The sequence below is a fragment of the Opisthocomus hoazin genome, chromosome 8 (genome assembly GCF_030867145.1).
Source record: "Opisthocomus hoazin isolate bOpiHoa1 chromosome 8, bOpiHoa1.hap1, whole genome shotgun sequence".
Classification (NCBI taxonomy): Eukaryota; Metazoa; Chordata; class Aves; order Opisthocomiformes; family Opisthocomidae; genus Opisthocomus; species Opisthocomus hoazin.
In genome coordinates, this window is record NC_134421.1 from 32,763,766 (window position 1) to 32,789,534 (window position 25,769).

The 25,769-nt window shown below is 43.8% G+C and overlaps 1 protein-coding gene across 2 annotated transcripts; it reads right to left on the reverse strand.

Moving 5' to 3' along the window:
- Positions 1 to 10,590: 10,590 nt before the first annotated feature.
- Positions 10,591 to 25,294, reverse strand: TMEM19 (transmembrane protein 19). 2 transcript variants are annotated; one of them, XM_075429034.1, is made up of 7 exons: positions 24,887 to 25,294; positions 24,536 to 24,686; positions 19,136 to 19,249; positions 17,430 to 17,567; positions 16,845 to 17,099; positions 14,258 to 14,467; positions 10,591 to 11,419 (listed from the first exon to the last, which is right to left on the reverse strand). In XM_075429034.1, the coding sequence occupies exons 2-7, from the start codon at positions 24,663 to 24,665 to the stop codon at positions 11,256 to 11,258; spliced, it is 1,011 nt and encodes a 336-aa protein (XP_075285149.1). In that variant the 5' UTR covers positions 24,666 to 24,686; positions 24,887 to 25,294; the 3' UTR covers positions 10,591 to 11,255. The 2 variants fall into 2 exon arrangements, with proteins under 2 accessions (XP_075285149.1, XP_075285148.1); XM_075429033.1 differs by having other exon boundaries at positions 24,913 to 25,073.
- Positions 25,295 to 25,769: the final 475 nt, after the last annotated feature.

Genomic DNA, 25,769 nt, shown 5'->3' on the forward strand with positions numbered 1-25,769 from the left:
ACCTTGAAAATAAGAGCCAGGGTAGGGAGGGTCTGAACTGATAGCAGTAATAATATGATAATTTTAAATTAGTTACTTTATGTTTGAAGATTAAACGCAATTCGTCACAGACAAAACTGATTCACCCAATCCTGCAGCTGTGCATGCACTTCAAGAACTTGACTCAGGTGAGCAGGGCCCACCTGCAAGAGGTGATGCAGCGGAGCGTGCTGGCTGCGGTTCAGCAAGGCTGCTCAGGGTCCACTTAGCTTTAAACAGCACTAGCATGCCCCTCGCTTACAAACACCGCCGTGGGACTACGCTTGTACTTAAAATCAGCTGTGTGCTTGAACATTTTGCTGGCTAGTATCTTGCTGCTCTCCACTTTGTGAGGTCAAACACTGATGAATTTGAGCTGCACTGGTGTGCCCGATGCCACCAACCTTGCAAAATGACAACAGTGTTATTGACTGTGCAAAAAATTTGTACAAGCCTTGTGGCAAGCACAAGGTGCAGGAGAATAACCCTGCTGAAAACTCTGATCAACCTGGGATGCCTGAAATTACGACTGCTCTGGCATAGCAGAGATAAAAGTGCTCTCGTTACAAGGAGTCTTTACAAAAATTACTGCGAGGACCATTTCTTACTAACGACAGGACAATGTTAGTGCAGGCGGTTTGGCAAAGCTAATTTACTTTTCTGCTTTTCAGCTTTCCTACCTGAGAAAAATGGGAGGCAGCCTACCCTAGGTGCTCTTGGGTAGAGAAATAAAATCATCCTGGTGCAGATGTGTCTCTTGTGTCCTGATATGGTCTCACACAGGGCCGATGCTTCGCTTCTGGAGGAAGATGCGGAGCAGGTGTTTTTAGGATTGCCTTCAAATCTAAAGGTATCTCTTTGCATTAAAGTCTTGTACAGGAGAGGGTACCTTAGCACTCCCCAGCATCCTCAGTGCAGAAGTGGAGCTCAGCTTTCTGCAGCTTTCAAGACTAGCAGTCAGTTTTTGTTGTTTTACATTTCACCTTTCCCTAAACCTGGATAGGAAGAGAGACATTATAGGCCCCAGAGGACATCGAACAGTATCTTTATATGACTATTGGCACTAGCAAGGAAAAAATAATGGCACAAGACAGTCCTGTGCCATGCACAGAAGAGTAAACACTAACTTTGTATCTACTGCTGTGAGAAGAGTCACTGCTCTGTGGTTCCTCCAAGCTGTATTCACAAGGATCAGAGCGCAGCTGCGGACTCCAGCCCAGGAGCTAGGGCAGCAAAACAGACCAAGAGATAGAGGAGACTGGAGTGAAGAAAACTGGATTCTTCAGATAACAGCAGAAAATAAACAGGAGAGGTTATTTAGCAGGAGGGGACTACGACTGCAAAGAACAAGTGATAACAGCTGTTATTTTTGGACTTGTAAATTCTGTGAAGACATGGGTATAGACTGATATGTCTACATTACTGCCACAATCCTTATTCTCTTACCTTCTAGTTTAAATACCAAACTAGAGTTGCTGCATGCAAGTGCATACAGATATAATTTAAGAGGATTTGAGTGGTATCACAGAGTTAACGGTAATTTTCAATAACTTTAATGCATTTAAATTTTGAAAAAATTCTTTTGGGCTTACATGTTTGATGTTTGCTTCTTGGACAAAAAGTATGAGTAACCTTTAAGAAAAATGTTATCCTGGTAACGGTGTGAAGAAAGTTACTGATCTAAAACATACTATTCCCTTAGTTGAATTTTAACTTCAGCTAATGGCTACTCTTCAAAGAGAACACTCCTGACAGTTTTTTTTGAAATTAGAGGTGTCAAAAAGCAATCTTCATAGCAGTGCCCATTAAATGTAGTAGGATTTTGGTGTTACATTCTGTACAAATGTCAGCAACAGCTAATTGTTAACAGCTCTCATTCTTCGGGACAATGCTTAAATGCTGAGTATGAACATTAACGTGTGCCTGCTGGAATTCAGGCTGACATTAAACGATATGCTCATTTGCGTTCCTTAATATGAAATAAGCTGTTGCGTTAATGAATTTGTTCTTTTCATTTTGGCCACTTACTTACAAAATTCTTAAGTACTCAGTTTTCTTCTATGGCAGATAATGGCTTGGTACCACCAGTAACTCAGTTTTTAGCACAAGTATGAAGTAGCGCATGGAAGGTTTACTTTTTTCAATACAAGCAGCATTCTCAAAAATGTCAAGAAAATAGAGGGTAACAACACTGCCCTGGATCAGTGAAAATAACCAAGAAGAAGGGAAAAAGTCTGGCATGCAACATCTCTTTCACTTTAAATGTGCCAGGTATCAGGAGCGAGAGATAATCTTTTGGCTTTGAAAATACTGAAATTCTCTAACAAAGAAGAAATTTGTGGCAAATTCACTAGAATGGGTTGGAGACCATTTTGGGTTGGAGACCATTTAAATTAAGCCCTTGAGTATTTAGCGAATTTGGACATTATTCTCCTTCTAAAAATGCTCTTACAGGCTCACTCCAGCTGTGCACTGTGCAAGACTTGTGCTCCTGTGGTTGGAGAAAGGGGAACAATTTGCCTGTGTATGACTAACGAGTACAAGTCCATAAAGTGGAGCAGGCTGTAATCAAGCCAGAGCTTGCACTCCAGCACAAAAACATCTGCAAGAAAAAACTGGGCAAAGCATTTCCAAAAGCACACACGGGCTTATCTTTGCCTCTGTCCTCTTGACTTTGTTGTACCTTAAGAACAAAGATAGTTTCTCATATGGAACAGTAAGTGAGACAGACGACCAGCAGTTTTCCATTGTAGAAACAAATCAAACTATAGAGTAAAAAACTGGCTTTGTTAGAGATAAGAAGAGAAGAAGGAAAGGCATCTAAGCTGGAAATCTAGATTACATTCTTATTTCAGGTGAGTTCTGAAGTGAAGTGTATGTTGAACCACTCCAAACCAAACTTAGGTAAGCGGTGTATTATCATAAATCTACAGGCAATCCAGTGTAAGAATATTTTTATTCATTTAACTTCAAACTCTAAAGTACAAGAAATTAAATCATGCTTTAATTTTGTCTTGTGATAATGGCTTCAGGCACTATTTCTAGGGTTTGGCTGGGTTTTTTGTGTTTTTTCTTTTCTGGCATAGCTTTGCACGGATGAAGTCAACTCTGGAACCTCTGGGGCAGACACCGCTGAGTGCAATGTCAGATGCTGACACCCATTTCTTCCTTTTCTTATGGCACCTACCAAAAGACATCGGGTTTCCAGAATTCCAGAGGTGAATTACACTCATAATTCTTATCCTGATGCATCATGAATCATCCCCTTTCACTTTTTTGCTTTAAATTATTTTAGGAGGAGACACCTAATGCAACTAGATGATGCACATATATTAGGAGCACCATAACCAGAGGCATTTGGCAGTTTGGAGGCAGACTGAAACTGCAGTTTTGAGAGAGCATTTGATTGCAGCAGCTTTTGACAGTGCAATGATTTCAGGACTTAGGAAGTCAAACAGAATGATGAAACATCAGGATAACGAGTAGTGGTAACAAAAAAATCAGGATGACAGAGGTCATTGCTTTTCTAGTACTGGGCAGAACTGGGCAGAATTCACGGCAGCAAGAGCCCTTCGGCAGGAAACAACAGAGCACAGTAACTGCTGTCACCCCCACGACTGATACCAGCCCCGTACTGGTAAGAAGCAGCGATCTGGGCTGTGTCATGGGGATTTTGATGCTTTTATAAATGTGTAGCTGTACTGGGCTGTAAGGGTAGAGGCTGACTGATGTATCTATCCAGCCAAACATGTCAGGAAGCCAAGGGCTTCTATGAAACCTGTAACTGGGTTAACTGAGAGAACCAGAAACGGCATATTCTGCACAGCTGACAGAACCACGAGGTTGGGGTGCGGGACTCAGCCTTTGTTACAAGAAGCTCATGCACAGGTGTTCACTTCTCCATTACGTGCACGGTATTGCTCCTTAGGGCCAACATAAGTTTTTAGCACGGCCTTCTACCTTCTTAGCTTTGTGGCTAGGGCTGCATTTGCAAAGTCCTTACAAAACTCATTCCTGAAGTTATCAGAGGATATTAACAAATATCCTCAAAGCACCAGAAGTCTTTTCTTACTCCTTTCTTGCTTTCTGCTGACGCTTCCCCTAACTGCGGAATGCCTTCACATTTTTTTAAACTGCTGTCATCCTTGCTAGCAGCATGGATTTGAACCTCCAAGTTCCATCTGAGTGGTGACCACGCTGCATGTTTAATTCTGCTTTGTGCTTCTTTGAACACCACCACAAAGAGCAGCCACCGGGCAAGGAAGGTGCAAACAAGTTATACAGGGCCTCGCAGGTGGCTCGGCGAGTCCAGCCAGATAGCTCTCCCCAAACTGGCAGATTGGTGGTATTCCCCTTTCCAAGACCTCTTCCCTCAACACGGTTCAGACTGGTTCTTCCGCATTTCAGCCAAACCAGTCTTCTCTTCTTCAGCCAGCTGCCTGGATTAGGGGCCAGCACTGCTCTAAGCCGGCAGGTCGCAGAGCAGCACAGAGCAAACAATCCTGCTAAAAGATCCGCTGAGGGAGGGTACGCTTATTCTAATGATACATTCAAAGTGGTAGCATGTATGACATTGCTACTTCATGCTATCAGTCAGTCACATGGCAGGTTTCCCAGCCCAAACTCAGATCACCATGTTCTGCTTTCCTGTGCATCCGCCTTACTGTGTTTCAAGGAAAACTCTGGTGTTTAGGAATGAGGTCGAGTCCCCATCACCAGAGGTTTTCTAGATGCAGTTGGACAGGAAGCTCAATAATCTCATCTAGGCTCCCTTTCCCACAGAAGGTTGGACCAGATCCGGGTGATCCTTCAAGGTCCCTTCCAACCTGGGCTGTTCTATGATTCAAGTTCCTGGCTGTAGTGGCAAGATATTAAAATTGACCCATTTTTTTTTCCTGAAAGTTGTGGAAAAGCTACTGAATAAATGCTGTCTTGGTGGAATTTCTTCACTTGGTCTCAGAATCACAGAATCACAGAATGGTAGGGGTTGGAAGGGACCTCTGTGGGTCATCTAGTCCAACCCCCTGCCGAAGCAGGGTCACCCAGAGCAGGGGGCACAGCACCACGTCCGGGCGGGTCTGGAATATCTCCAGAGAATGAGACTCCACAGCCCCTCTGGGCAGCCTGGGCCAGGGCTCCGTCACCCTCAGAGGGAAGTTCTTCCTCGGGTTCAGCTGGAACTTCCCAGGCTTCAGTTTGTGCCCATTGCCCCTTGTCCTGTCGCTGGGCACCACTGCAAAGAGTCTGGCCCCGTCCTCCTGACCCCCACCCTGCAGATATTTGGAGGCATTTCTAAGGTCCCCTCTCAGCCTTCTCTTCTTCAGGCTGAATAAGCCCAGCTCCCTCAGCCTCTCCTCGTAGGAGAGATGTTCCAGTCCCCTCACCATCCTTGTAGCCCTCCGCTGGACTCTCTCCAGTAGCTCTTCATCCTTCTTGAACTGGGGAGCCCAGAACTGGACACAGTACTCCAGATGAGGCCTCACCAGGGCAGTGTACAGGGGAAGGAGAACCTCCCTTGACCTGCTGGCCAGCCTCCTCCTAATGCACCCCACAATGCCATTGGCCTTTTTGGCAGCCAGGGCACACTGCTGGCTCATGGTTAACCTGTCATCCACCAGGACACCCAGATCCCTCTCCACAGAGCTGCTCTCCAGCAGGTCTGCCCCAAGCCTGTACTGATGCATGGGGTTGTTCCTCCCCAGGTGCAGGACCCTGCATTTGCCTTTGTTGAACCTCATCAGGTTCCTCTCTGCCCAACTTTCCAGCCTATCCAGGTCTCGCTGAATGGCAGCACAGCCTTCCGGTGTGTCTACCACTCCTCCCAGTTTGGTGTCATCAGCAAACTTGCTGAGGGTGCATTCTAACTCTTCATCCAGGTCGTTGATGAAGAAGTTAAACAAGGCTGGGCCCAGTACTGACCCCTGAGGGACACCACTAGTTACCAGCCTCCAACTAGACTCAGCGCCGCTGATGACAACCCTCTGAGTTCTGCCATTCAGCCAGTTCTCAATCCACTTCACTGACCACTCATCCAGCCCACAATTCCTGAGCTTCCCTAGGAGGATATCATGGCAGACCGTGTTGAAAGCCTTGCTGAAGTGCAGGTACACAACATCCACGGCTCTCCCTTCATCTACCCAGCCAGTCATGTCATCGTAGAAAGCTATTAGATTGGTCAGGCATGATTTCCCCTTGGTGAATCCATGCTGACTACTCCTGATAACGTTCTTTTCCTCCACTTGCTTGATGATGGCCTCCAGGATAAGCTGCTCCATCACCTTTCCTGGGATGGAGGTGAGGCTGACCGGCCTGTAGTTCCCTGGGTCCTCCTTCTTGCCCTTTTTGAAGATTGGAGTGACACTGGCCTTTCTCCAGTCCTCGGGCACCTCTCCTGTCCTCCAGGACCTCTCAAAGATGATGGAGAGTGGCTCAGCAATGACATCCGCCAGCTCCCTCAGCATTCGTGGGTGCATTCCATCGGGGCCCATGGATTTGTGGACATCCAGATTGCTTAAGCGATCCCTCACAGAGTCCTCCTCGACCAAGGGAAAGTCATCCTCTCTGTAGGGTTCTTCTCTTACCTCCGGGGCCTGGGATTCCTGAGGGCCAGTCTTAGCACTGAAGACTGAAGCAAAGAAGGCATTCAGTAGCTCTGCCTTCTCTGCATCCTCCGTCACCAGGACACCCGCCTCATTCAGCAGTGGCCCCACATTGTCCCTAGCCTTCCTTTTGCTGCTGATGTAGTTGAAGAAGCCCTTCTTGTTGTTTTTGACATCCCTTGCCAGCTTCAATTCCAGGTGAGCCTTGGCCTTCCTCGTCGCATCCCTGCACGCTCTCACCACGTTTCTGTACTCTTCCCAAGTGGCCTGTCCCTCTTTCCACATTCCATGGACCTTTCTCTTCTGCCTGATCTCCGCTAGAAGCTCCTTGTTTAACCATGCAGGTCTCCTGCCTCCTTTGCTCGATTTCTTTCTCAGGGGGATGCACTGCTCCTGAGCATGGAGGAAGTGTCGTTTAAAGAGCGACCAGCACTCTTGGACCCCCCTGCCTTCGAGAGCCCTGGCCCACGGGATTCCTCCCAGTAGCTCCTTGAAGAGGGCAAAGTTAGCCCTCCTGAGGTCCAAGGTTTTGATCCTGCTTATCACCCTGCTTCCTCCACGCAGGATCCTGAACTCGACCATTTCATGGTCACTGCAGCCGAGTCTACCTCCAACCTTCACATCCTCCACCAGTCCCTCCTTGTTTGTTAATACAAGGTCCAGCAGCGCGCCTTTCCTTGTTGGTTCCTCCACCACTTGCATCAGAAAGTTATCATCGATGCTCTGTAGGAACCTCCTGGATTGCGCCTGCCTAGCTGTATGGTCTTCCCAGCTGATGTCAGGGTGGTTGAAGTCCCCCATGAGAACCAGGGCCTGTGACTGTGAGGCTGCTTGCAGCTGCCTGTAGAAGGCCTCATCAACCTCCTCCTCCTAGTCAGGTGGCCTGTAGTACACACCCATCGTAATGTCACCTGTATGAGCCTGTCCCTTAATTCTAACCCACAAGGTTTCAACTTGTTCCTCATTTGCCCCCAGGCCAAGCTCAATACATTCCAGTTGCTCCCTCACATACAGAGCAACTCCCCCACCTCTCCTTGTTCGCCTGTCTTTCCTAAAGAGTCTGTAGCCATCCATGAAAGCATGCCAGTCATGCAAGTCTCAAGTTTTATAGACTTGGGAGTACCTAAGTACAAGCCACCGTTTGCCTGACAGCTTTATTTCCACATTCCCGTATTTCATCTTCATTTGGGACTCACATTAATATTTACTGAAGGTGGCTGCAGGCCTGGGAGCACTGCAGGGATCCACATAATCTGAGCAAATTTACATACCTGCTCTTATTTACCCATTACAACAGGCCCATCATTGCGAGAGCTGCACCCCAACAGAAGCAGTATTTAAATTGAAAGTTGTTACGCAGTTATGGCAATAGCCAGAAGCAGAAACTGTAATGTACATACAAAGGTTTAAGTGAATAAACTTTCTGTAAAGCAAGTTAACTCCTGCTTGAGGAAGAGTGACTTACTGCAATTTAAGATGCTGGATAATGGAATTTTAAAAACAGCTGAATGGGGACCAAAGCACTGTTGGGGGAAACACAAGGAAAACAAATCCTACTTACAAGTATGAGATGCCCAATCCTAACAGATTTTCATATAAATAACATTCTACTGCCACATTTATCCAGTGCACAAATCAGATTCTGTAAAGCACCAACAGTATTTCAAGACGTTTCAGCCCTTTATTGCAAAAAAGCCAATCTTCTGAACATCAGCTAGTCCTTAATACCCAAGAGAGGTGGTGTATCCTCTTCATTTTTTAATATAATTTCATTCATTGCCCAGGGAACTGTGGTTTACATCTGCAATGACGTACCACTCACCAGCAGCATGGACAGACCCAGGACAATCTACAGAGTTGCAACAACAAAATAGAAATATAAAAAATAACTGAATATTGGTGAGTATACTGAAGTATACCAGTATACTTCTGGTACACTACTGGTGACATATACCAGTATACTTCAACACTCAGGATCACTCTTGCCTAAGCAACACCTGGCTAAACATTTCTCATGCACAATTACATCATAATCGTACTCGAACTTCTAATGTGTCTGAAAATCAAGCCAAGAATGAAGATCTCTTCAAACCTCTTCAATTAAAAAAAATATTCAGTGTACCCCTCTTCGTGCTGTGGAAATATTGGTGCCACTTCAACATGAAAGGAAAATCAGTAACAGAGATATCTCATGCACTAATGGTACTGATGGCTCTAAAGCAAAACAAGTATTTGAGTGTTTAAAGAATGAAATTAAATTTGCTTACTGCAGTGACCTATTTTGCACCTTCAAATCTATGGGATCCTGAGGTGCATCAAGAAGAGTGTGGCCAACAGGTCGAGGGAGGTTCTCCTTCCCCTCTACACTTCCCTAGTAAGGCCTCATCTGGAGTACTCTGTCCAGTTCTGGGCTCCCCAGTTCAAGAAAGATGAAGAGCTATATATATATAAGGTCCCCTCGCAGCCTTCTCTTCTTCAGGCTGAACAAGCCCAGTTCCCTCAACCTCTCCTCGTAGTGGAGATGCTCCAGTCCCCTCACCATCCTTGTAGCCCTCCGCTGGACTCTCTCCAGTAGCTCTTCATGTTTCTTGAACTGGGGAGCCCAGAACTGGACACAGTACTCCAGATGAGGCCTCACCAGGGTAGTGTAGAGGGGAAGGAGAACCTCCTTTGCCCTGCTGGCCACACTCTTCTTGATGCACCCCAGGATCCCATTGGCCTTCTTGGCAGCCAGGGCACACTGCTGGCTCATGGTTAACCTGTCGTCCACCAGGACACCTAGGTCCCTCTCCGCAGAGCTGCTCTCCAGCAGGTCCACCCCAAGCCTGTACTGGTGCATGAGGTTGTTCCTCCCCAGGTGCAGGACCCTGCACTTGCCCTTGTTGAACCTCATCAGGTTCCTCTCTGCCCAGCTCTCCAGCCTATCCAGGTCACGCTGAATGGCAGCACAGCCTTCTGGTGTATCTACCACACCTCCCAGTTTGGTGTCATCAGCAAACTTGCTGAGGGTACATTCTAACTCTTCATCCAGGTCGTTGATGAAGAAGTTAAACAAGACTGGGCCCAGTACTGACCCCTGAGGGACACCACTAGTTACCAGCCTCCAACTAGACTCAGCGCCGCTGATGACAACCCTCTGAGTTCTGCCATTCAGCCAGTTCTCTATCCACTTCACCGACCACTCATCCAGCCCACACTTCCTCAGCTTCCCCAGGAGGATATCATGGGAGACTGTGTCGAAAGCCTTGCTGAAGTCAAGGTAGATAACATCCACAGCTCTCCCTTCGTCTACCCAGCCAGTCATGTCATCGTAGAAAGCTATCAGATTGGTCAGGCATGATTTCCCCTTGGTGAATCCATGCTGACTACTCCTGATAACCTTCTTTTCTTCCACTTGCTTGATGATGGCCTCCAGGATAAGCTGCTCCATCACCTTTCCCGGGATGGAGGTGAGGCTGACCGGCCTGTAGTTCCCTGGGTCCTCCTTCTTGCCCTTTTTGAAGATTGGAGTGACATTGGCCTTTCTCCAGTCCTCGGGCACCTCTCCTGTCCTCCAGGACCTCTTTAACCTCTTTCATAAATTAATAATGGAAGATGCAATCACCTAACATAGGAGCCTGAGCAGCAGAAGTTAAATATCCATTTTGAAATGGTTTATAAATGAGACTTTCCCCATTCACTACAAGGATAACCTCTGTAGCTTCTTTGGCCAAGGCCATCACCCCTAAATAGCAACTGCAAACAAAACAGGAAACATTTGCACTGCTGAGGAAGAACCAAAGAGTATAGTTTGGTCAGAATGCTAAACATTATGGAACAATTCCATGCTTACAGAAAAAAAAACTCTATTTCTAAAGAGATGAATGTGAATTCATAATTGTAATCTTTCATTTCAGATTATTAAATAAGTATCACAGCATTGATAATCTTCATAAATATCATTGGCTTGGAAATAAAGATGTCAAAAAACACAGACAAATTTATTATTCTTATTGGAAAAACTATTGAGTTTTTATTTTAAATTTAGTCTTTTGCTTCAAACAGTATGTAGTGGCATCACTTTTACCAACCCTATCCTCAGGGAAGTGGAGATAGTATCAGGATACAGAACAGGAAACATGGCTTCCTTCTCTCTTCTTCCCCCTCCGCCCCGCAAAGTATTTCCATCAAACGTACTGTAGACCATGGGAAATACCAGAACTCACCCATTTCACCCATGTTACCATTGCCTACATAAAGTTGCAGCGTACTCTGTGTCTGGCTTGGACAACAGCCACACTGCTCCATCACATTGACTGATGTAGATTAGACTTCTGTTTCCAGCTTCTCGCCCTTCCAGATGCTGGGGACTAGGGAGAATGTAGACGCCAACCCTTCAGCTCCATGAGGATAAACGAAGTGCTTTACCTCTCTTTAAATGCATGTAGATCATTACTAAGTGCAGCAAGAGCATACTGACAAAATCCCTTCCTTGGCCTGATGGGTGCCAATTGCCACAGGAAGCTTACAGCCTTAGTAAGTTGAGACGGAAAGTCCTTTGGCTCTTGAAAGTTTCAGATCCCTCTCTTCAAAAGAGTTCAAAAAGAACTTGTAGGAGTCTTTCAGTTATGAATCACATGCAGAAAACCTTAAACCATTTCAACCCCTAGGCCAGAAAAACCACGCCATGCCTGGAAGCACCAAAGCTATGATTATAGAAGAAAAGAGATTTACTGTGTTGTTATTTAATATCGGTTTTCCAGATATGTGCTTGGAGTCTTTTGTTTGGTGGTTGACAACCATGCCGATACTCTGGTCAAAACCTGGGAAAAGAGAAAGATTTCATTTTACAAAGCTAACCAAGCTGAAAAGAAACTTAGTAACCAAGCATATGCAACTTCCTAAATCAAGTCTACCACTATATTGTGTTAAACCTCTGTAAGAAAAGACACCAACAGACTAAACTAAATTACAGTTAGTCTAATCTGGTAGCTTCAAAAAATGCAATATAAATGCAACACTTCACATGAGAAGTTACTTCTTTTGAAAAGTTACACTTCTGTCAGGTCTGCTTCTCCCTTTATGTAGCTTCACGGCAAAGAAATGAATGAAACCATGAAATCAGAAGAGGAAAAAGCTATTCCGAGAGCCATTCTAAGGCAAAGGATGCTGTTTTGAATAGAACAGAAACAACTGATGAACAACATGTATTCCCTGTCAAGAAGATGTATTTATTTTCAAAGGAAAATAATGGAAATAATATTATTACTTGATCTGACAGAAAGCAAGCTCCTTGCAAAGGCTGAATTTGTAATTTCTATTTACACAGCAGTTTTATACTACCAGCAGCTGTATTTTTTCCCTAGTACTTGAGCCATTTCTTGCTCTACCTCTGTATTATCAGTATTCCAGCATTGTGTTTCATTAGCTGTTACTGTACAGACACTGTTATCCTATGTTTTGTCCAGCTGCATTACTTCATATGCTGATAAAAGAATAAAATTCTAGCATACTTGATTTTAATGCCAGCTCACACTATACTGAAGTATAACTGGGTACGTGCATATGCACACATTTCAGGCTGACATGAAGAAACATTCCAAAACAAATCAGTACATTTTATATTAACATTATTTTTCTTTGTAGATCTGAGTATCTGCTAATATCCACAACACGCAAAATTTCATTTTGAGCTGCTGCTTTATTACAAAAAAGATTTCAGCATGTCAGATAAAACTTAAAAAATCCCACACCGCAAACGTGTTTGGCAGGTATATAACTTGTATTACTGTTACCTTTGAATTACACATTTAAACCTGGCTTTGGATAACTCAAAAGAGCTACAGAAAAAAAAAAACTTCAAAGCCTGACAGTTTAACTCTTTAACACTTGCTATGTTTTAGAAAGTCATAAGATTTCTTGAGAGAGAAAAGCTGTCAATAAAATGTTTATAAATATATACCTCAAATGCACATGAAATGTATATTCAGAGCATAAACAAGTAGGAAAGGTAACAGTAAGTCCTTCCATTATCTTTGTTACTTACAGAACAGGTATAGCTTCAGACTGGTAACACGGGGAAAATCTGCATCTAATTTTGCGCAGTATTCAGACGAAGTTTTACTTAATAAATGTGCGGGCAGATAAGGACCTTCTCTTAGAAACAGTGGGTATCACAGACTATTACATAAACCAAATCTAGGAAGACTACCAACACGAAAAACACTGACAGAAGGGATAAGCAGCAGTAGCATAACATTTTCAAAAAAAGACACAATTCCTTATTACCACTGCTCTATTTATTTACTGTTTTTGAAGATGCTTCAGAGAGACTGGGGTATTTCTTTTGAGACCACATTGAATAGGGATTCAAAAAGTGGGTTAAAGTAAGGAAGACACAAAACCAACAGGGTGCACCACACGAGCAGCACTATTTCACCTATATCACAGCATACATATACCATAGCATATATGTGTATATAGTATACATGCTTCAGCAGTGCTTATGAATTTGTACAAGGAATTGTGGAACTCGCATACCGTCCTTCCTGCAGCTAGCAAACTTGCTGAGCACAGAAAAAATATCTGAAGTGAAGAAGAAATAGATGCTGATAAATGCAGACGTGTATTAGCTAGGTTCAACATATTCCCCTAATGCATCTGCCCCATTAGGAGCATGAAACATTGTCTGAGTGCTTAAGTGTTTGCTCTTTGGTACAGAAATATTACATCCAGAAATTGCTCAAATGGTTAAACATTCCATTGTATTTTGGACTTTCCTGGAACCACAAGGAATAGAGCATATCCACAGCATAAACAACAGTTTGCAGTTCTCACTGTGATGGTAGATTTCCAGGACTTGTATCTCTCAGGCAGTTCAACTGTACATTCACAACAAACAAGTACGCTGACAACGAAATGGGAAAACTTCACTAGCTGTTAAACAGAATAGTGTCAGACACAGCAGTCTTTAAACAATTTTTAAACATAGGGTAAGTTTACAGTTTACCCTAAAGGTTGTCTGTTGTGTTTATTCACAATGATCCTTAAGGTCAATGAGTAAATAAATACTGAAATCATTTAGAAAAACCCAGCCAACCACTTTTTTAAAAAACTGACTTTTTTTTTTTTTTTGAAGTCACAGCTAGTTTATGTAGCTTATCTTCTAGGAAACAGTACTCCATTAAGCAATGAAAAAACCCGAACACAAAATATTGTGCACATTTTCCTGAAGCTTTTCTTATTTAATTCTTAAAGCTGAGACTATTGCTAAGCCTTCAGAGTCAGAAATGGAAGTTCTGCAGCGACAACTTAATCCAAGTGAATGGATAAAATTAAATCAACATTTTTCCCTTATAAAATGTTTCCATAATTAGATATACAGAGAAGGAGAGGGCAGCAATTGCTTTTTCCAGAGTAACATGTTGGAGATCTCTGGTTTCTTTCAGTCGTCAACAAGACAGTAACATAAGATAAACAAACCAAAAAGTGGAAAAGGACCAACTGCCCTTGCTCTTGTTTTCATTATCATGTCCATCACTTCCATTCCCTTTGTCCTTTGTGTTGCTAATTCTGTATTTTTTCCATTTAAAAATCATGTCCTCAGCCCTTCTGGAAATTCATGTCCATTTTTAGGTTACATTAGGAGAGAAGAATCTTACCGCTGTATTGCATCGTAGCTCCCAAAACTGAATCAACAATTGATCCCAGTAAGCCAGCTGCTGCACCAAACACAATAATCGGCCATTGCGGAGCAGATATCTCCAGATCGCTCACAAAAATGAGCTGTGTTATGAAGTAGGCTACACCTACTGCCATGCCTCCAAGCAAACTTGAGAGCAGGCCCACTGAAGTAATTCCTCCATTGGTACCTAAATCAAACAAAAACCAAACCCGATTTACAAATTGTTTCCTAAAGACTTATTACTGTTTGTACTGGGTTTGTGTGGCAAGGCTTTGGTAGCAGGGGAGCTACAGGGGTGGCTTCTGAGAGAAGCTGCCAGAAGCTTCCCCCATGTCTGACAGAGCCAGTGCCAGCTGGCTCCAAGACGAACGCACCGCTGGCCAAGGCCCAGCCCATCAGCGACGGTGGGATAACACAGTTAAGAAAGGGGCGAAAAAAACCCCTAAGCAGCAGCAATTGCTGTGGGAGAGAGGAGTGAGACTATGTGAGAGGAACAACTCTGCGGACACCAAGGCCAGTGAAGGAGCAGGGGAGGAGGTGCTCCAGGCTCAGAGCAGAGATTCCCCTGCACCTGTGGAGAAGACCATGGTGAGGCAGGCTGTCCCCTCCATGGAAGGGAGCCCACACCTGAGCAGGTGGATGACCAAAGGAGGCTGTGACCCCGTGGGGAGCCCATGCTAGAGCAGGCTCCTGCCAAGACCTGCGGACCTGTGGAGAGAGGAGGCCACGTCAGAGCAGGTTTGCTGGCAGGGCTGGTGACTCCATGGCGGACCCACGCTGGAGCAGCCTGTTCCTGAAGGACTGCACCCCGTGGGAAGGGACCCACACCGGGGCAGGGGCAGAGTGTGAGGAGTCCTCCCCCCGAGGAGGAAGGAGCAGCAGAGACAACGTGTGATGAACTGACCACAGCCCCCATTCCCCATCCCCCTGTGCCGCTTGGGGGGAGGAGGGAGAGAACTTGGACTGAAGTTGAGCCTAGGAAGAAGGGAGGGGTGAGGGGGGAGGCGTTTTTAAGATTTTGTTTTATTTCTCATTATCCTGCTCCAATTTGCTTGGTGATAAACTAGTTTCCCTGAGTCGAGTCTGTTTTGCCTGTGGCGGTAGTTGCTGAGTGAGGTCTCCCTGTCCTTCTCTCGACCCACGAGCCTTTTGTTACATTTCTTCTCCCCTGTCCAGTTGAGGGGGGGAGTGACAGAGCGGCTTGGGTGGGCACCTGGCATCTAGCCAGGGTCAACCCACCACACTGTTCAAATGTTTTGTGTTAAATCAAAATTATGTTCATAGTGATTTTTCCCCCTTTTATCCACAAGGCTTTGCTGCCACAGCTTTTATTTACAATTCCCGTTATGCTGTCAAGAAGTGTAACCTGTACCATTATAGCCTATTACTATTACTTTTCCTGTCTCCAAGGCTAGTTATCTAGCAGTTTTCACTAGTGTTAAATTAAATAAAAGCAGACAGCACACCTCTCAATGTCACCTGGTATTTGACAGCTGTAAGGTGTGTGGGGTGGGGTATGAAAAAGAGAAATGCTCCAAAAAATACAGAGCTTGCATGTTATTAAAGCAAGGCCTCTTTCAGAAGTATACCAAGACATATTTCACCAGTACATTTAAAAGAAAGAACAAAATCCATAGAAAAGAAGATATTAGACAGCTCATTGAATAAAAATCTGAAGAACGCTTATAAAGAGGAAAAAAAAATGCCCACGCATTTAAATCCTATCCCACAAGATCTAAAACTCAGATCAACCTGCCAGTGAGATTCAAAAGACACACTGCATTAAGGTAGCAATGTCATCCATCATGTAAACAAGGTCTGACAGACAGAAGGTGCACTTTATCCACCCTCGGTATGATATTAAAGGAAATTAGTGATTTGATTAAGAAGTGAACATTTTGTAGTGTCTGTATTGAATATACATATTCTTCTGTTGTAAAATTTAAATTGGTATTAACCGACAATATAAAAAGAAAACATTCAGATAACTTAATCTGAACCTTATGTAAAGATTTTCTTGAAAATCATATATTTTACCTGTTTATAAGTTGTCCACCAATTAAAAACTGTAAGCAACAGTGCTGAAGGAATTCTGAGGAGTCCTCACTCAGTAAACAAGGTCTGACAGACAGAAGGTGCACTTTACCCACCCTTGGTAAGGTATTAAAGGAAATGCCTAATTCAGTTAAGAAGTGAATTTTTTGTAGTGTCTGTATTGAATATACATATTCTTCTATTGATTAGAATCTTAATGTCTGAAAAATTCAGTTGATAACTTGTATTCCTTATAATATTGGCAATATAAACACTTTTTATAGTGCCAGAATTCATTAAGAATTATTTTAGCTCCCTGGATGCTATGTCGGTGCATCTCACCAAGGAGATGCAGCAGAAACACAGCTGAGTATACTCCATTTCAGAGAATGCATTCCGGCTAACATTTTCTAATCCCAGATTTCTGATGATTGTTTTTCTAGGGCTTTTTTTGAACTGTTGAATTTGGATGCACAATTCAAAACAGATCAGCAAAATATCAGGAACATGTAGAACAGGTAACATCTTACCTACTGGGACCTTTTCCCAGGTTGTTATCAACCTTGGCTTGCTTCTGCTCATAACACTACCAATCTCTGAAGCCCATGTATCACCAGCAGAGCATGCCAAAGCTCCCAAAAGGGATAAGCACATCCATGATGCTGTGTATTGCTTTGAGAAGTCAATTGGAATTTCACCCGGTCCATTTTCTATCATATACAAGACAGCCAGCTCAGTAGGAACACCACCATTACAGAATACTTGAACCCAATTCCTCTGTCCACCTAAAGTGACAAAAACCTAAATGTTAGTATTTTCAGGGGAAATACCTTGACCAACAACAGCATGAGACAAAAGCAAGATATGCAGATATGAAGTTAAATTTAAAAAGACACACTCGCAAAACAGAAACTAGATTGCAATTTACTAAATAGAATAGAAGCAAAAGCAAAGTCGCTTGCTAACTTTCATAGGGATGGGGGTGGAGGGGAGGCACAACAACAGTGTTCCCTATTCTGGATGTTACAACTCATCCGACCCTTTGAAAAGGAGAGGAATATGCAGTATTTATTCTACACAAGGAATCTGAAAGAATTAAAGTGTTAATGGCTTACCTTCTTTGTATTCTGAATCTATCTGCTTCTTTATATCTTTTTTCCATTTAGTAAGTTTTGAAGAAGTAACAAAAAATACAAATAAAGAAGTGAAGAAACTGTAATTTGCAACTGTAAGGATAAATCCAACCACCAATCCTATGAAGAAGGAAAAAAAAAAAAAAGAGTATGTAAAGTTCCTCCATGTAAAAATGTCTGCTTTCCAAAGCAATTAAGTATTTTGCATTTCCTGAACAGGAAGAGTATCTTCATGATAAATCTAAGACAATCATGGAATAAAAGCATTATGAAGGCACCTAATACCTGTATGAGAATTCCAGAGACATCTTGACTGAAAAAAGAAATCAGTTATCTTTACCATTTTCTCTTAAATTTTATTGCCAAATTGCTAATTTTATTGCTACTGCTAAAGCGTGTGATTTTTAAGACCTTCTCTTGCCACAGATCAGTCATACTGTGCAAAAATAAAATACAGAGCAATAAAAAAAGCGCCAAAGGATATCTAATTGAAATTTAAGTACCCTGCCTGAAGAATATGATTATTTGTATAAGAAGCATATATACAGCTGTGGCTGTGTCTCTACCAGCAAGTATATCTTCAGTTTGGGAATCAAATCCATCCCCCAAGGTCTCTAAGATAACCTGGATAATTCTCCTCCATATCTTAACAGCTGCTACTTCTCCCTTCTGTTCTTTATTTTCTTTTTCTGATTTTTATGACACTTTTTTTTTTCTGTAATTTTCTGAAGCATTTGAGCTCCTGGATGTGCTTCTTTATCTCCTCCCTCACAGGGGAGGTCCAATTCTCATTGCCCACCATGAGATTACAATTCTTCACGACTGGAAGAAAACTAGCTGCGCTTAAAGCAAATGCAAATATAAGCCGGCTAGCAGAGTTGTTATGTTAAGAGGTAAAAACAAAGCAGAAGAGAAAAGATGGGTTTTTTTATAATTTTTATATTTTATAAAATGCTTCCCTTAACTCACAGACAGAACAAGATTTGCAAAGTGGGTGACATGGGAGGAAAGGATTTGAGGTCATGTTTCTTTCCGTTGACCATCAATTCAGACCATGTCACAAGACAAGGGTGAATCACCTTACCCAGAAGTCTTGCATCGTATTTCAGTGAACACTACTGGACACTACACTGGTTTTTCTCACATGGTCAAGAGCAACTTTGTTGAAACAGTCATTTGCTTGAAGTGAAGTACAGATTTAATTTTATTCTTATTGTTGGGAGGCAAAAAACACCTAGAAAAAGCTGCTCATATTACAGAAAGGAGAACCATGTTATCTTCACTGGTTTCCCACCAGGCAGGTAGGCTGCTGACATGGCTCAGTTTTATGGTATTTCTTTACCACTGCCTGTGCCATTTCATTATCTCTAAGTGAATCCATTCATATGTTAAACCAAAACATGCGATTTAACTGCATACTGTACTAAAGTTTAAAAAAATCTTCTAGGTTTATATATTAATCAAATAATAATCAAATGTATTACAAACACCAGCAAAAATGAACTTGACTATTTACACAGGCATGAGCAAAAAAAAATTAATGTGAATTCAAGGTATATATGCTTACATTTACACCTTTATTATGCTAGAACTAGGTAGGAAAGTCTTAAAACAATATTACGTACAATAAAAAGGACCTTAAGTTAGTTAACTAAACGTTTAGCTTAATAGTCTCAGAAAAAACGTACCTCCCAATGCACCACTGTGATCGAGACTCCTCTTCTTAAAGCCCTGTGTAACAATGATTAGTGGAACCAAGAGTGAAAAAAGCCAGCGCCATGGAGAAATGGGCCGTAAAGTACCTGATAAATCAAACAAAAGGGTTAAAGATGATCCTTATATGCCTTTTTAATGCCTTTATATCTGAAAAGTCATTATCTTCTAGTACATATTTAAAATTTGATCTTAACAGAGACTAAAACTTTTTACCCTTCAGAAGAAAAATATTCTTATGAACAGAAGATGAAAATAACTGCAATTACCTCCTCCATTTTTCTACTCAGGTTTCACAGAGAAAAATAAAATATATTACATGAACTAAAATTAATTACCAAAAAACAGCAACTGTGACAAGAAATAAACATGGTGATATTTTCCATTCTAAGAAGGATTTGTAAACTCCAAAAATTAACATTCAAAACGTTAAGACCATCTGAAACCCGATTTAGACAGAACAGCTAAGTTCAGATTTTAGGAAAAAACCCAAACATACAGCCACAGTAAGGTATGTAGAATTCAGTTTCAAATATGAATAAAATTCAAACTAAAATTCCAATCAACAAAACATTAGTATTCCTCTCGTAAAAAGACTGCAAAACAACTTAAGTAAATACATTAGTGCAAGAGCTTCCCTCATACATCAAGTTATGACTGATTCTCTGGTAACTATAGGAACAAATCTGATTTTTTAATTATTATGATTCTTTTTTTGCCAAAGCTTCAGAAAAGATACCAACAAGAAAGGCAATGAAACAACACTGTCTACAGGCACCAACGCTTTTCAGCATTGTAACAGAGGGAAAATTAGTAGAATATATTGGAAGCTTTACCTTGTTTTTCAAGCCATCCCAAATACCAGTGTTTTTAGGAAAAGTTGTTCTTGTTTATCAAAAGCTTTAGCTTGGTAGCTCTTGGCTATGAAAAGCAAGCAACTTTTTCATCCCTTTTTTCATCATTTATGTATTCTGAATTATTCCTAGGATGTGCCTAATATTGTCACTTTGTTGTCTATGCCATCAATTAGAATTTTACACTATGTTAATAGAAGAACTGCTACTACTTGGCTGACAGAAGACTTCAGAAGTAGTTTCATGTCTCAGTGGAGAGAAGATGTCATCATGCATATAAGCTAGCTAATGGCTGTGTTTCTATAGCTTTAATACTACTACCATATCCTTTTTATTCGAGTTTGGGAAACTTACACATTCTGTAACATATTTAAGTGCTTAGCAGAGCTACAGTAAACTTCATGTCGTCTAATAAACCTAGCAGGAAGTCCTGCACTTCCTATATACATGTACTTATTTTCTACACTGATTCTGTCTTTCTGCTTGTCTGTGAACAAATCACCAGTTAAATCACAGTATTTATGATAACTTACACTGATGCAAGAAAGAAAGTTTAGATGCTTGGCCTTGTTTTACAGTTTTAAAAAATAAATACTTCTCTTTTGTTGGTATCCAAAATGTTCTGATTGTTTCCACACTATACTTGGTTGAAAATACAAGCGCTTCCAAACTGGATCAAGCCAAACATCTGCCTGACTCAGAATCCCATCTGGCAGTGGTGAGCTGAACATGCACAAGCAAAGAGTGTAAGGAACAGATAAAAGACTGATCTTCCCTGGTTTATTGGGAACTTTCACGTTGGCATTCCTAAAATCCCCCACATATTTGCCCAATCTATTTTTAAAAACAGTTATAATTTTCATCTCCACAACCACACACAGAACTGAATTCTGGTTTTAGAAGCACTGAAAAAGGCCTTTCGAAAAGCCAAACAATAAAGATCCTGCTGCCTCAAGTTTCATCAGACATCTGCTAAATTTTACGACCAACTGAATAATGCTTTCCTATTCAGATTCTTCCTGCCATTCATGACCTATATAGATGTCCCCTTTCTAGCTAAAATACCTTCACCTACTTAAGACCTCTTCAAATGGATGCCGTCACCTGCTCTGATCATCACCGCTGTCTTCACTGTCCCTGTCTAATTCTGCTATGGGTATTTTGAAATGGGGTGACTGCAAGTGCATGCAGTACTCGTAGCAGAGAGACACCATGACTTCACAACTACGATTTTACAACTTCTACCAATCTATTGATTCTCAGAGTGAAAGGCATTTCATTTCAAAAAAAGACGAGAATATGTTAAGTAACCTGGACGGCGTAATTCCCCTCCCCTGATTACCTGCCTGTACTGAACCAAGCCAATGACCTCACCAGTCATGCAGTACATTCATTACTGACAGCTTTGGTGTAAAACATATATATTGGCCCTGCTGCTCTCTGTTCTCCTCATCATCTTTTCTTGCATTACTACCTGCCTACCTTTACCCATGGTAACCAAGCTCTTGCGTCCCCCTCTCTATCATAGGAGTGCATCTCCTCAACAGGCAGAATCTACATCCCTCAGGACCTTAGAACTCATCCATTATCTTTACATGGATATTCTTATAATTTATTAACCCTAAATTTTTCATCAAAAGGGCTAGTCCTAGAAACATCCAAAGGAAAGTAGGAACATTTAAAAAATTAAGGTTATTTTGGCACGCCATCGATTGAGCTTCCAGTTTGTTCCTTTTGCTTAGTCATTCAAGTCACTATGATCTGAATTTAAGCAAGCTTGCAGAACAGGAAAACAATATTCCACTCAGCTGTCATAATTCCATGCCATTTCATAAAGCACTAGTGTTCATAGCAACTTACTTCTAAGGACATGATCCATCATCAACGTCCTAAACTTTGTTTCCTTCCAAAATTCCATAACACTTGCTAAAATAAATGCAATTAACATCGGAGATGTTATTGTCCAATTAAAAGGTGTATTATTACCTGACTCAACAAATTACTGCCTTAGCAGTAAGATTCTTACAACCTTTATATTCTATTACTTCATTTTGACTTTAAATTGGAAGACACAGATTTCATTGCAAAAGATGCCAAAAATTACATCTTAAAGAATACTGAAATTGAAAAGTCTCCGAAGAAATTGTTCTTTCATACTACAGTTTAAAAGTCTTCCATCTTTGCAGTCACAGAAACAAGAAAGCTATTGATCATATCCTGAACTACACTATTTACTCTGACAGAATTTCACTACCAGAAAAATGACAAGAAAGCCAGTCAACTAGGTGAAAGATGGCATGACCACTTTCTAAAACACCAGCCCTTTCCATCCTTTTGAACTTGATGTAAAGCTCTCAAGAAATACACTTTAAGCTGATGACTATCTCAGCGAGATTTCAAGTGATAGGTTTTGTTAAGTGACTCACAAACCTTTAAAAAGTAAAGCTAATCGTTAACATAGCTTTAGAGATAAAAAAAAAGCCTGAAAATCATGAGAAGCTATTTATCACATCTGCTACACAAACAGAAGACATCACAAGTCTAGCATTAAAGTAGGTCTCAATCTCACAGAAGAAAGATTTCACACAGGCACAGCAGCTTCTCTTGCTGGAAAGCGAAACGTGATGGTTTTCAACAAGAACTTCTGTGTCAGCAGCACCTAGGGCTTTGCAGATATACAGGCTCCCTGGTGCAAAGTACGACAAACACAATTCACAGTAAAACACTTGTCATTGCAAGCATAAAGATTCACAACATGAAAACTTCTCTCCTGTCTCCTGAAAACCCCCGACTCTGTAGGCATTCAGTGGAGCCTTGCAGCCAAGGGTTGACTCAAAAACCCGGAAGAAAAGCACCACCAGCCACGTATGAAGAGATCTCCACTGCTGTAGCCTGGTATTGCTAATCACAAACAGAACTTTCACCTTTTTAAGCTCATGTTTAAACTGACTCTTTTTTAATTTTCTTGGGGGGAAAAAGAGAAAGCATTGGTACTAAATTACTACTAAATGTAATCAGTCTAAGCAGACTAAGATAGAACACATTCATGGATTTATTATGGATTTTTTAACACTTCAATTTTATCAACATTTTGGTCGCTGGCACTACTATGAAATATAAACTAAATTAATAAAGGTATGTTTGTAGTATTTTTATATTTATAGTTAAGGACTATAATCATTGCTTTTACAGGCTGAAATTATGTAAGTTCTCTCTCCCACTCCATTAAAGCCACTCCTACTATATGCCACATTCACGTCCTCAAGCCAAGGTCTTTCCACAGTCTCAGACAAACAGACAACAGAAGTTGTATGTCCTTCTTGTTCCATAATCATTCTCTACAAAAAAAAAGGAGGATTTGTCTGCAATCTCTTCCTTTGTATCAGTCCCTATCCTGACTTGCCTGATATCAGGCCTCTCCACTCTCCGCTAAATTATGTTAGATGGCAAGGACTGGAATATCCTAATTAGAGGCAAAACTTGGAGAGCTCTACCTGTCAAGCAGACATGCACAAATGGAAGCGTGTTTCAACTCAACTTGGCTAGCTCTAAATGACACTAACAAAACCTGGTTGTGAGGCCTATTCCTGCATACCTCCTACGTGCCTGGCATCCCACTGCAAACCACATTAGTTGCGTCCAGACAACACGGATTTAATGCTGTACCAAGAGTAATAAAATCTAAAGCCCTAAAAAACACTGATCAGTGACATCCATCTCCCACTGCAACGGTCAGCTTACACTGGTGGGATATTTATTCTAGCTCCTTGTGGATCCAAGGTGATGTTATGCACTTGGGAGTGTTCATAATGCATTCCTAGGCACTGGCAGCAACACCAACACCGCAGTGACACGGGAGCTCTTCCTGCATGAAACTGACCGAGGTCATAAGGACAAGCCTTCCCTTGTCCTGGGAACACGGTTAAACTCTCATAGGCTTGAACTGATGCTGAAGGCAGTACCGTCCCTTTGGCACAGCACTGTAAAAACGGTTCTAGAACCGAAACGACAGACCACAGCAAGTACTGGCGTTCCTGCACCTACGCGCAGGGTACCCACAGCCTGCCCGAGTCGCCCGAGCAGCACGCGGCCAACGGCGCACACCTGCGCCGGAGACGCCACGCACGCGTCTCTCTTTCCTTGTGCCACTCCCCGCTTTGGCCAGGGAATTCCTCTCACATGCTCTTTTCAAACCCTGCTCGTGCGTTCTCAAAACAGTTTTGCAGGCCCGCGCACTCCTCCCTCGCTGCCACTGATTCCCTGGCAGAGGAAGACCTCTCAGCTGCTCGCTCTTCACTTCTTCATTTTTACCTTGCTTGCTTTCTTTCAGGGAGACCAATCACAAAGGACAACAAACCGCAAAGGACAACAGCACTTTAAACCCCGCGGGACCGCTGGGCAGAGCTGCCGAGTAGGGCCCGGCGGCTGCCGACACCTTCCAAGCCACCGCCGGCCGCACCGGGGGTTCTCGGCCCTGCCGACGGCGGCCGGGGCCGCGCTCACCCCTCCGCCCGGGCTCACCGTAGTACGTGTTTGCAGTCATGGACACGATCCAGAAGGCCAGGGAGATACAAATGAGCAAGTTCAGCACGACGATGTTCGCCATCATCTTGAGGCACTCTCTGAAGAAGCCCTCCTGGTAGTACGACATCGGAAGCCAGAGGGAGAGCACCTGGCAGAGAAGCGCACGGCGCAGCCCATCAGCGACACCGCTACCACCTCCCCCCCCTCCTCCTCCTCCTCCCTCCCGCCCGGCCCGGCCCGGCCGCCTCGCCGAGGCGCTCACGGTGAGGCGGCTGCGGCCGCTCCCGCCCGCTCGGGTCTGGGCTGCGCGGCGCCCGGCGGCCCCCGCCCCGCCTGCCCCCCTCGCACCTCCCGGCTCCGGCGCCGACGCCCACCTCGGCCTGTTCCCCGGGCCCGCCGGCCCCGCCGCCGTCCCGCACCGCCGCCGGTCGGCGCATGCTCCGCCGGCCGCCCGCGCCTCCATCGGCGGGGAGGGAGAGAGGAGGCGCCCGGGGCTGCGCCCTCCCGTCCCCGCCGCAGAGACGCTCCCGCTCCCCGGCCGTCCCGGCGCTGCTGCCCCCTCAGCGGAGACTCTTCCCCTCTGCGGTCCCGGGACGAGGCCGCGTCCCTCGGCCAGACGCTGCCGCCCTCCCGGCAGCGGCCCGGCGCCGCGGCATGGGCTGCCCCGCCCGCTGCCCCTCCGCGGGGAGAGGCGTCTGCCCGGAGCCGGCCTTCCTGGCTGACAGGGCCGCTCCCTCCGCCCCGAGCCGCGGCGCTCCCCGAGGCCGCCCGCCCCACTTCGCCCCGGCCCCTCCCCGCGGGCCGCCCGCCCCGGTGCCGGCCTGAGGCGCCGGCCTGACAGCCCTGCGTCGCGCCCGCAGGCCGCGGTGTGGAGCTGGGGCTGCACTGCCGCTCCCGGAGCCCTGCCCAGCCCCCCGTGGGCTCCCGGGCAGAAGTCCTCGGTGAGACCGGGCGCTGCCCTCCCCAGCCCCCCGTGCTGGCAGCGTGCCTCCTCGGCCGCGAGCGGCAGCCGTCACCGGCCGGGGCCTCTGGTGCTTTACGTGGTGGGCTCATGTAACAACGAGTAATGGACATGCCAAAGGAGGAAACGCTGGTTAAATACAAATCCGATTTGCGAGATAACGTTTGTGAAATAAAACCAGAGGAATGGCATCATTGTGACAAGTGTGAAACCGGTCGGCAACTGGTGATACCAGTGAGTATCTGAATGGGGTTTGAAACTTGCTGGAAC